This window comes from Mustela lutreola, chromosome X (genome assembly GCF_030435805.1).
Source record: "Mustela lutreola isolate mMusLut2 chromosome X, mMusLut2.pri, whole genome shotgun sequence".
Classification (NCBI taxonomy): domain Eukaryota; kingdom Metazoa; phylum Chordata; class Mammalia; order Carnivora; family Mustelidae; genus Mustela; species Mustela lutreola.
The window spans coordinates 47,155,721-47,168,291 of record NC_081308.1 but is presented as its reverse complement, the minus strand read 5'-3'; the positions used below and the strand labels follow the sequence as shown (position 1 = coordinate 47,168,291).

General features: G+C 39.3%; 1 protein-coding gene across 2 annotated transcripts in view; it reads left to right on the top strand.

Moving 5' to 3' along the window:
• Positions 1–12,571, top strand: part of FAM120C (family with sequence similarity 120 member C) — a 125,236-nt gene that overhangs the window by 51,794 nt on the left and 60,871 nt on the right. For both annotated transcript variants that reach the window (XM_059158762.1, XM_059158765.1), the window contains exons 8-9: positions 976–1,249; positions 1,933–2,104. In XM_059158762.1, coding sequence (XP_059014745.1) covers positions 976–1,249; positions 1,933–2,104 — 446 coding nt within the window. The remainder of the gene's footprint in view (positions 1–975; positions 1,250–1,932; positions 2,105–12,571) is intronic.

Here is a 12,571-nt window from a genome sequence, read left to right as displayed (position 1 = left end):
CATGGCTGTCATTTTTTTTAATTTTGAGAAGGATGGATTGGATGTAGAGAAAATATGATAAGATTTATAGAATTGAAGTATTATATGCAGCCATCAAAAGAAATGAAATCTGGCCATTTGCAATGACGTGGATGGAACTAGAGGGTTGAGTGAAATAAGTCAATCAGAGAAAGATAGTTGTCACATGTCAAATTCCTCCCTGATATGAGGAATTTGAGATGCAGGGTGGGGGATTTGGGGGGTATGGAAGGAAAAAATGAAACAAGATGGGATCAGGCGGGAGATAAACCATAAGAGACTCTTAATCTCACAAAACAAACTGAGGGTTGATGGAGGGGGTAGGGAGAGGGTGGTTGGATTATGGACATTGGGGAGGACATGTGCTATGATGAGTGTTGTGAAATGTGTAAGCCTGATGATTCACAGACCTGTACCCCTGGGGCTAATAATACATTATATATTAATAAAAATAATCTTAAAAAAAGAATTGAAGTATTAAAACAGTTGAGTATGCAGTTACATTGCTGAAGATAGGGTTCTGAGGTTGAAAAGAGTGGTATTTTATACTAGCTTATTTGTTCTTAGATTATTTCTCCAAGCAGATTTTTCCTGGGAAACACTGAGGTTTCAATTGTAATTAGTTTCTTAGAATGTAAGCTGACTCTAGACATGGCCTTTTATAAGGTGTAGAGGAAATGAATCAGGTCCAATACTAATTTAGTGTCTTGATTTCCAGAGGGTCTGGAAGAATCCTTAGCCTCAGAACAGACATCTTCAGTTGGAATGTCTTTTTTTTTTTTTTAAATATACTCATATGTTTATATCTTTGTTTTTTTTCCAGCTGAATTATCTTATTATGTTAGTTACCATACATCATTAGTTTTTGATGTAGTATTCAGTGATTCATTATTTGCATATAACACCCAGTGCTTGTTACTCCTTTATCTCTTCTACATGATCTTTTGAAATTTTTAGTCACATCACAGAAACACTTCAGCAGCACCCTGGATGGGAGGATCCAAATGGTGACAGAGGGTCCTGGGTACAGCCCATCGATGCTGGAGTTGCAGATACCAACCTGGGTGATGGAGAGCCCCACATCCCATCCCTGCTGTCTATGTCTACAAGGAACCACATTGACATCACCATTCCCCCCTTACCTCCAGTAGCTCCTGAAGTCTTACGGGTTGCTGAACACAGACACCGAAGGGGTCTTATGTACCCATATATCTATCATGTCCTCACTAAGGTAAGAGAGCACATCGGCACCTACCTCCCTGCTTTCAACATTGTACTACACACTTCTAGAACCATAAGTTACCAGAGAAAATTCTAATTGGTTCTGAAGGGAGATAAAATACAAGTATCCTGGGGCCCCTCATTGTATTAAGGGCCTCAGGTAAAGTGACACCAGCAGGAGACAGAAATTTATAATAAATGAGGCCCCAAGAAGAGAACTGTAATTGTGAGATGTCAAAGAAGATCATGCACCATATTGATAGACTGTGGACTTAGGGCTGGACACAATCTAAGAAAAGGTTTTATGCCCTTGTTCTTTACACCTTTGTTCTTTACTTCTACTTTTCCAGAGTTGTTCCCTTCCCCCAGTCTTACTAGACAAATCTGTCCCCCAGCAGAATGTCTAAGATGTGACTTTCTCCATTTAGTCAGCTATAGTCAGTCATAGCAGAGACTCTAAAAATGGAGCATAGCTTTTAAGCTGGCTATGGTCAGGGGGCTTATTACACCTTCTTTTTATTCTGAAACTGTTAAATACAAGTAGAAAATTTGGTAGCTTGGCTACAGAGGCTATAGTTCATTACTGATTCTTCTCAGCTCAATTCCAAATCTTGAGGTAACTCATTTTGTTCTTTTTCCTGGATGTTTTTTTGTTTGTTTGTTTGTTTGTTTGTTTTTTGTTGTTGTTGTTAGGGTGAGATTAAGATCCCCGTATGTATTGAGGATGAGTGTAACATGGAGCTGCCTCCAGCCACTCTCCTGTTCCGGTCTGCACGTCAATATGTTTATGGAGTCCTTTTCAGTCTGGCAGAAACACAGCGGAAAATGGAACGCCTAGCCATACGGCGTCGGCTACCTGTAGAAGGTAGGTTTAGTTCTAGCTTCAACAGCTCTCTCAGAGCTTGGTGTGGAACAAAAATATCTGTGCAAGCACATCATAATACTTTTGGCTATGGAGCAGTCTTTGAGAAAATACATAATTCACCAGAATACACATTAGTATGGGAACTGCATTAACTTAAGCCTCAATTCTTTAATCATTAAGCATTCAGAGTCACTACTACTTAAAAGAAGCATGCTGGACTTTGGGAATGTAGAGGTATATCTGACATAGATTTTCCTCCTCAGTAAGGTTTTGTTGTGGATTTGATCCCGTAGAGAGTTGGAGCCATTGAGATGTTTTAAGCTGCAGAAGGACATGGTCAGATTAGTGTGTTCAGTAGAACCCTCTAGATTTCTGCTTCTGGGAAGATGGAGTACATATACTTTTCCTTATTTCTCCTGCTAAATACAACTGAAAGCCCAGGACATTATATATATAACAAGCACAAGACATTCCCAAAGGTGACAAGAAGGCAGCAGACTAGGGTTGCTGGGGGGAGGGGGTTAGGGAGAAGGGTGTGGGATTATGGACATTGGGGAGGGTATGTGCTTTGGTGAGTGCTGTGAAGTGTGTAAACCTGGTGATTTACAGACCTGTACCCCTGGGGATAAAAATATATGTTTATAAAAAATAAAAAATTAATTAAAAAAAAAAAGAAAAAAAAAAAAAAAAGAAGGCAGCAGACTGGCTAAGGACTTTGGGATCCAAGGAGTAATGCAGTGCTGAGTTCCCTGGGTTTTCTTATTGCTACATATATCCTAGACTAGGTGTGGGACAAGCTGGCATCCCAGAAACACCCAGCATGTACAGACCAGTAAAAGCCCCAAGAAATGCCTTCTCACTCTAGTCGAAGGACCCAAACGAAAGAACCTAGCAACACAATATATTTAGATAATAATCATTCTACACTAGTCAAATACCACAGAAAAACTGCAGCCCACCCTCACCCCTACTAGCAAAGGCCAGATAAATAACCTAGATTTCTATCCTTGCCAGCATGTATATCAAAAGAGAGAGGGGAACTGAGTGGGGAGCCAGGACTTCCATTCACTCCTGCTTGGCAGGAATGATATAGCATCCCCCTTTATTCACGGTAGTAATAGCAGAAAATACCTGCTAAAACAACAAAATTAAAATAAGATCCTTTTAAAAATTAAAGGTCCTTTTAAAAGACTGAATTAAGAATTTTTAAAAATAATATCCCAAATGTCCAGGTTTCAGTTGAAAATCCTTCATCATACTAAGAACCAGAACGATTTCAAACTTAGATGTCACACCAAGAAAAGAAAGTCAGTGGGTGCCATCATTGAGATGATGTAGATGTTTGAATTACCTGATAGGGATTTCAAAGCAGCCATCTTAAAAATGCTTTGATGAAGAGTTCTGAACATGCATGATATGACTTAAAAATAGAAAGTCTTAGCAACAAAACAGAAGATAGAAGAAGGGGAAATTAAGAACTAAAAAATACAATAACAAAATACTCAATAGATGGGTTAAATAACAAATTGGAGACAACAAAAGAAACAATCAGTGAATGTGGAGACATAACAATAGAAATTACTCAGTCTGAATAATAGAAAATAGGCTGAAATAATGGACAGGGATCAGTGAAACTAAAACAAAAGGTCTAATATTTGTGTCATCACAGTTCCAGAAGGAGAGGTGGAAGAGGGTGGACTGCAGCAGATGTATTCAAATAAATAATGGCTGGAATATTTTAAAATTTGGGAAAAGCAAGCCCACAGATTCAGGAAACTAAGTGAATTATAAATAATATAAACCCAAAGAAATCTTGTGAAGATTTATCTTGATTAAACCTGTGAAAGCTAAAGGCAGAAAAATTCTTGAGAGCCTCCAGAGAAAAGCAATGCTTTACCTATTGTGGCAAACAGTATGAATAACAGCTGATCTCTCTTCAGAAGCCAGAGTCCAGAAGGAAGTTGCACAACATTTTCAAGGGCTGAAAGGAAAGAAATGTCATGTTGGAATTCTATATCAAACAAAAGCATCCTCCAGGAATGAAGGGGAAATCAACATATTCTCAAGTGAAAGAAAACTAGGATAATTTTTCACAAGCAGAACTGCAGTAAAAGAAGGGCTAAAGGTATTCCTCTACACAAAAAAGAAGATAAAAGGAGGAATCTTGGGAGGAGCTTGGGAAGATGGCAGAATAGGAGGACCCTGAGTTCACCCCATCCCATGTTTCCAGTTAGATATCATCCACATCCAAGTCAATAAACTGGAGAGCAATCTGAAGACTGATAGAACAAACTGCACAAACAGTAGACAGATCTGTTCATACTTCTGAAACAAGGGAGCTGGCAGGTACCATTTTCCATCCCCAACTGTCAGCGTAAGCACAGAGACACCTGCTGGAGGTGTGGCTGCACAGACACTTGGCAACTAACTTGCTAGCAGTGCTCCATGCCCCTGAGTTCTCCTGAGGACTTATCAACTCCAAGCCGCTGTTGTTGACCCTGGGCTCAGGGCAATTTTTAAAAAAATTTATTTATTTTCAGAAAAACAGTATTCATTATTTTTTCACCACACCCAGTGCTCCATGCAATCCGTGCCCTCTATAATACCCACCACCTGGTACCCCAACCTCCCATCCCCCCGCCACTTCAAACCCCTCAGATTGTTTTTCAGATTTATTTATTTTAGAGAGACAGCACAAGTAAGAGGGGCAGAGGGAGAAGGAAAGAGAATCCCAAGCAGACTACATGCTGAGCATGGAGCCTGACACGGGATTTGACCCCACCACCTGAGCTGAAGCCAAGAGCTGGGCAGTTATGGGGCACCTGGATGGCTCAGTCGGTTAAGTATCTGCCATTGGCTCTGGTTGTGATCCCAGGGTCCTGGAATTGAGCCCCACTTTGGGCTCTCTGCTCAGTGGGGAGCTTGCTTCTCCTTCTTCTCTGCCTGCCATGCCCCTTGCTGTGCTTTCTCTCTGTCAAATGAATAAATACAATCTTAAAAAAAAAGAGTTAGATGCTTATCTGACTACACCACCCAAGCACCCCAGGGCAAATTTTGTTAAAGCTAAACAGGTTCCCTACCCAGCCACCAAGGTGCACAGCTGCCACTGAGCACCATGCATGTCTGTCACACTGTGCCTAGCTGTATACCCCTAGCCACCCTTGTGTGATCTCCAGGACATGTGCCCCCAGCCACGAGCATGTACCACACTGAGCAGAAATCCTCCAGGTACCTTTGTGCACCCACAGGCATCATCTCCTACCATGCCCAGCTGTGTACCCCTAGCTGGTCTTGTTTTTCTGGCTGCCCAGTGTGCAGCCTCCAACGACTACAACACTGAAGGAGATCTGGCATAGGTCTAGTTGCCCAGTGTACATTTTGCTAATACAACTGTCCTGTTCCCTTTCCTTGGTGGGCATGCCCCACTCCCCCAGAGCTAGCCTGCCTGGGTCCCACTACCACCATAGAGAGCAAGCACAACCCACAGCAGGCAGAGAGTCAGTGCTGATGACTACATGGAAAGGAAAAGGGACCCATAAACAAAAGAAGGCCATAAGCAATATACATAGGCTATTCTCCTGAAGTGCCAGGTTCTGGTGAATGGGGGATTAACACTCCAGGACCTCTTCTTTATGAAGTCACTACTTTCAAGAGGAGAAGATGGAACTGACTTTGTTAACACAGAGAAATTGACACAGAGAGGCAGACAAAAATGAGAAAACAAATTTATCCCAGCTGAAAGAAAGGATAAGGCCAAAGCCAGAGATCTAAGCAAAACAGATATAAGTAACATGCTGGATAAAGACATTAAAGCAATGATTCTAAGGATACTCACTGGACTTGAGAAAAGAGTAGAGTACATGTATGAGACACTTAGCACAGAGATAGGGATGACATAGCAAAGGTAAGGGGCACAATAAATGACATTTAGAAACACATTTGATGGAATGAACAGCAAGATAGAAGAAGCAGAGGAACATGTACATGGAAACAAATGAAAATGAATTAGTGACCTAGGAGAGAGAGTAATGGAAAGTAAGCAAGCTGAATAAAGGAGAGAGAAAAGAATTATGCAAAACAAGAATAGACTTAGGGAACTCACTGATTCCGTTAAATGTAATAACATTTATATTACAGGAGTCTCAGAAGAGAGAGAAAGGTGGTCAGAAAATGTATTTGAGGAAATAACAGCTGAAAAGTTCCCTAAGCTGGAGAAGGGAGCAGATACCTGGGTGCAGGACTCACAGAGGAACCCCAACAGAATCAACAAAAGCTGACCAACAGCAAGACATATTGTAATTAAATTTACAAAGTATAGTGATAAAGAAAAAATTCTAAAGATAGCAGGTAAAACAAGTCATTAGCTTACAAGGAAAAAATCATAAGGCTAGCAGGAGATTTTGCAACAGAAGCTTTGCAAGCCAGAAAGGAGTGGCATGTTATATTTGAAGAGCTGAATGGGAGAAATCAAGAGTCAAGAATACTCTATCCAGCAAGGCTGTCATTCAGAATAGAAGGAGACTTAGTTCCCCAGACAAACCTAAAGCAGTTCATGACCACTAAACCAGCCCTACAAGAAATATTAAAATGTGAGACCTGATGTTATAAAAATCCTAGAAGAGAACACAGGCAGTAACGTCTTTGTCATTAGCTGTGGTAGCTTCTTTCTAGATAGGCCTCCCGAGGCAAGGGAAACAAAAGCAAAAAATAAACTCTTGGGACTATATCAAATAAAAAGCTTATGCACTGCAAAGGAAACAATCAAAACTAAAAGGCAGAATGGGAGAAGATATTTGCAAATGACATATCCACTAAAAGGCTAGTATCCAAAATATATAAAGGACTTACAAAACTCAAACCCAAAAAACAAATAACCCAATTAAAAATTGGGCAGAAGACATGAACAGACATTTCTCCAAAGAAGACATCTAGGTAGCCAACAGGTACATGAAAAGATGCTCAACATCACTCATCATCAAGGAAGTGCATATCAAAACTACAATGAGGTAACACCTCACATCTGTCAGAAAGGCTAAAATCAAAGGCACAAGGAACACCAGGTATTGGCAAGGGTGTAGAGAACTGGGAACCCTCTTGCAGTGTTGGTGAGAATGCAAAGTTGTACAGCCACTGTGCTAAATAGTATGGAAGTTCCTCAAAAATTTAAAACTGGAACTACTTTATGAACCAGTATTTGTACTACTGGATATTTACCCAAATACAGAGACACTAACTCAAAGGGATACATGCACCCTTATGTTTATAGCAGTATTATTTATAATAGCCACAATATGGAAATAGCCCAAGTATCCATCAGTTGGTGGATGGATAAAGATGTGTGTGTATGGAATATAATGGAATATTGTATAGTAATACATAATGGAACATTATTAAGTCCTAATAATAACTAAATCTTGCCATATGCAACAGTATTGGTGGAGCTAGAGAATACAATGCTAAGCAAAATAAGAGAAAGACAAATACCATATGATTTGTGGAATCATATGGTGGAATTTAAGAAACAAAACATATAAGCAAAGGAAAAAAATGAGAGAGAGATAGTCAAAGCAAAAAACAGACTTTCCGGGTGCCTGGGTGGCTCAGTGGGTTAAGCCGCTGCCTTCGGCTCGGGTCATGATCTCAGGGTCCTGGGATCGAGTCCCGCATCAGGCTCTCTTCTCAGCGGGGAGCCTGCTTCCTCCTCTCTCTCTCTCTGCCTGCCTCTCTGCCTACTTGTGATCTCTCTCTGTCAAATAAATAAAGTAAAATAAAATCTTTAAAAAAAAAATAAAACAGACTTTCCATCATAGGGAACAAACTCATGGGTACCAGAGCGGGGGAGTAGGAGGGTGGGTACATGTCCTGATGAGCACAGGGTAATGTATGAAAGTGCTGAATCACTGTATTATACACCTGAAACTAGTAACACTGTATGTTAACTAACTAGAGTTAAAGTAGAAACTTATAGAAGGAATCTTGCAACATCAGGAAGGAAGGAAAGACAATGGAGAGAACAAATATGTAAGTAAAAACAATAGACTTTGCTTTTCTTGAGTTTTCTAAAATTCACAGTTGAAGCAAAAGTGTCACTGCTTAATTTGGTTCTTAGTGTCTGTAGGGAAAATATGTAAGACAGTTCTAAGTCAGGAAGATTAAAGGGATGTAACTGGTAAGGTTTCTATACTTGAACGGGTAAAATGTCAATACCAGTGGACTGTTGTAACTTATGTGTACATAATGCAATGCCTAGAAAATGTGTTAGAAAAGGTATACACAGAAATACTAAAGAACACTATAGATAAATCAACACGGAATCTAAAATAAGTTCATGTAACCTATAGGAAGGGAAGAGGAAGAAAGCGGAGATACGAAAAACAGAAAACAAACCAAAAAAATGATAGACTTAAGCCCTAACATTACATTAAATGTAGTAGTCTAAATACACCAGTTAAAATACAGTCATTCGCAGACTGGATAAAAATCATAACCCAATTATATGTTGTCTTCAAAAATTCACTTCAAATATAAATGATATGCATGTTGAAAGTTGAATGATGGAAAATTATTTACCATGAAAACATTAAACAAAAGAAATTAAGAAGGGCTATATTAATACCCCATAAAGTAGACTTTGGAGCAAAGCAGATTGCCAGGAAAAGAGAGGGATATTATATACTGGTAAGAGTCAATATACCAAGAAGACTAGCAATCCTAAATGTCTATCACCAAACCACAGAGCCACAAAATATGTGATGCCACAACTGAAAAAACTTAGAAAGAGACAAATCCACAATTATAATCAGAGACTTCTACTCTGCTTTCAATAATTAGTAAAACAACTAGAAAGGAGATCATCAGGAATATAGAACTCAACAGTACCATTAATGAATAGGATCTAATTGACTCTTAATAAAACATGCAACAAGAGGAAAATATATGTTCTTTTCACATGCCCACTTAACATATACCATGATAGATTATATCTTGGACCATGAAACAAACTCAGTAAACTTTTTTTATTAGCATATAATGTATTATTAGCCCCAGGGGTATAGGTCTGTGAATCACCAGGTTTACACACTTCACAGCACTCACCATAGCACATACCCTCCCCAATGTCCATAATCCTAGCCCCTTATCCTAACTCCCCTCCCCCCAGCAACCCTCAGTTTGTTTTGTGACAGTAAGAGTCTCATGGTTTGTCTCCCTCCTGATCCCATCTTGTTTTATTTATTCTTTTCCTACCTCCCAAGCTCCCCATGTTGCCTCTCAACTTCCTCATATCAGGGAGATCATATGATAGTTGTCTTTCTTCTCCGATTGACTTATTTCACTAAGCATGATACCCTCTAGTTCCATCCATGTCGTCGCAAATGGCAAGATTTCATTTCTTTTGATGGCTGCATAGTATTCCATTGTATATATATACACCACATCTTCTTTATCCATTCATCTGTTGATGGACATCTAGATCCTTTCCATACTTTGGCTATTGTGGACATTGCTGCTATAAACATTCGGGTGCACGTGCCCCTTCAGATCACTACATCTGTATCTTTAGGGTAAATACTCAAACTCAGTAAACTTAAGCTCATTAAAATTATACAGAGTATATTCTTAGACTACTATGGAATCAAACTAGAAATTAAAAACAGAAAGGTAAAAGGAAAACCTGGAAATACTTGGAAAATTACAAAGCACTTTAATACATACAATCCATGGGTCAAAGAACAAGTCTCAAGAGGAAGAAAGAAATACATGGAATGAAATGAAAATAAAAATACAGTATGAGAGTCTGTGGTATGGAGCTAAATTGCTGAGAAGGAAATTTATGGTACTAAATGCTCAAATTAGAGCATCATCTGCATTTCCACCTCAAGAAACAAGAGGAGGAGAAAGCTAAGCCTGCAGCAAACCAAAGTGAGGAATTAATAATAAAGAGCAAAAATCAATGAAATTGAAAACAGAAAAATAACAGAGTAATTATTGAAACAAAAACCTGGTTCTTTGAAAAGAACAATAAAATCGACAAACTTCTAGAAAGTCTGCAAAGAAGAAAATAGGGAACACACAATTACTAATACCAAGAATGAGGCAGGGAATAACACCATAGTACCTACAGATATCCAAAGGGTTATATGGGGATACTGTAAACAACTCCACACATAAATTTGACAACTGACAATGAATATGAGGAACCAAAATTTTAAAATACCATTTATAATTCCTCCAAAGAAAATGAAATACTTAGGCATAAATTTAACAAAAGATGTTCAAGATCTGTATGCTGAAAATTATAAAATGCTGATGAAAGAAATCAGTGAAGAACTACATTAATGGAGAGACCTAGATCTCCATGAATTGGAGGATTCAACATAGTAAAATGTCACTTCTCTTCAAATTGATATGCAGGTTTCACACAATTCCTATCCAGATACCAGCAGGGTTCTTTGTAGATATATACAAGATTATTCTAATATTTATATGAAAAGACAGGAACTAGAACAGCTAAAACAATTTTGAAAAGGAGTAAGTTGGCAACAATCACTCTGTCTTGATTTTCAAGACTTTCTGTGTAGCTACAGTAATTAAGACTGTGTGGTATTGGTGGTAGTAATATGGACAGACAGAGAAGTGAAACAGAATAGGGAATCCATAAATAGCCATAAATAGCCCCATGCAAGTACAACCAACTGATTTTTGACAAAGCTGCAGAAGTACTTCATTAAAGGAAGGATAGTCCTTTTAAAAAATGGTACTAGATGAATTGGACATCCATAGGTGAACAGATACCACATACCTAGATTACTGTCTAAAATACATCAAGAACTCTTGAGGGCTCAGTCGATTAAGCATCTGCCTTTGGCTCAGGTCATGATCCCAGGGTCCTGGGATCGATTCCCACATTGGGCTTCCTGCTCACTGGGGAGTCCGCTTCTCCCTTTGCCTGCTGCTCTCCCTGCTTGTGCTCACTCTCTTGCTCTCTCTCTGGTAAAAAAAAAAATAAAATATTTTTTCAAATATAAAATATATAAAGAACTCTGAAAACTAAGCATTATGGAAACAGTCTGATTAGAAGATCAGCAAAAGAATTCGAAAGTTTCACTGAAGAAGTTATATGTGTGGCAAATAAAGACATGAAAAGATGTTTCACATCATTAGCCATTAAAGAATTTCAATTTTTTTTTATTAAAGATTTTATTTATTTGACAGAGAGAAATCACAAGTAGATGGAGAGGCAGGCAGAGAGAGAGGGGGAAGCAGGCTCCCTGCTGAGCAGAGAGCCCGATGCGGGAATCGATCCCAGGACCCTGAGATCATGACCTGAGCCGAAGGCAGCGGCTTAACCCACTGAGCCACCCAGGCGCCCCAAGAATTTCAATTTTTTAAGAAGGATTTTATTTATTTATTTGACAGAGAAACAGACAGTGAGAAAGGTAACATAGGCAGGGAGAGTGGGAGAGGGTGAAGCAGGCTTCCCGCTAAGCAGGGAGCCCAATGCAGGGTTCAATCCCATTACCCTGGGATCACAACCTGAGCCAAAGGCAGACACCTAGTGACTGAGCCACCCAGGTGCACAAAGAATTTCAAATTAAAACCATAATGAGATATAACTATATATCTATCAGAATGGCTAAAATGAATAATGGTGTCAATACCACATGCTGGATTGGATGTGGAGGAACTAGATCACCCATAAATCTCTGGTAGGAATGTAAAATGGTACCACCACTCTAGAAAATACTTGGCATTTCCTTTCAAAAGTCAAAATAGACTTCTCATGCACCCCAGCACTTACACTTTGGGGCATTTATCCCAGAGAAATGAAGACCTACTTTCATGCAGGAACCTATAAAAAATATTCATAATAAATTTTATTTCTAATAGCCCCAAGCTGGGAACAACCCAGATGTCCTTCAAAAGATGAATGGTTAAACTGTGGTATGGCATACCATGGAATACTACTTGGCAAAAAAAAGTATTGATACATGCAGCAACATGGAAGGATCCTGAGGGCATTATGCCAAGTGCAAATGCCAATCTCAGAAGATTACATACTATATGATTCTATTTATATAACATTCTCAAATTGATAAAATTGTAAGGATGGAGAATAGATTAGCAGTTGCCAGGGATGTAGGGCATTGGGTATGACCATAAAAGGGGTAGCATAAAGTAGACTTTGTAGTAATTGAATAGTTCTATATCTTGATTACAGTGGTGGTTATATAAACCTCTGTGTGGGGGCACCTGGGTGGCTCAGTGGGTTAAAGCCTCTGCCTTCAGCTCAGGTAATGATCCCAGGGTCCTGGGATCGAGCCCCGCATCTGGCTCTCTGCTCAGCGGGGAGCCTGCTTCCCCCCCCTCTCTGCCTACTTGTGATCTCTGTCAAATAAATAAATTAAATCTTAAAAAAAAAAGATCCTCTGTGTGAGGGGTGCCTGGGTGGCTCACTCGGTTTAAGCA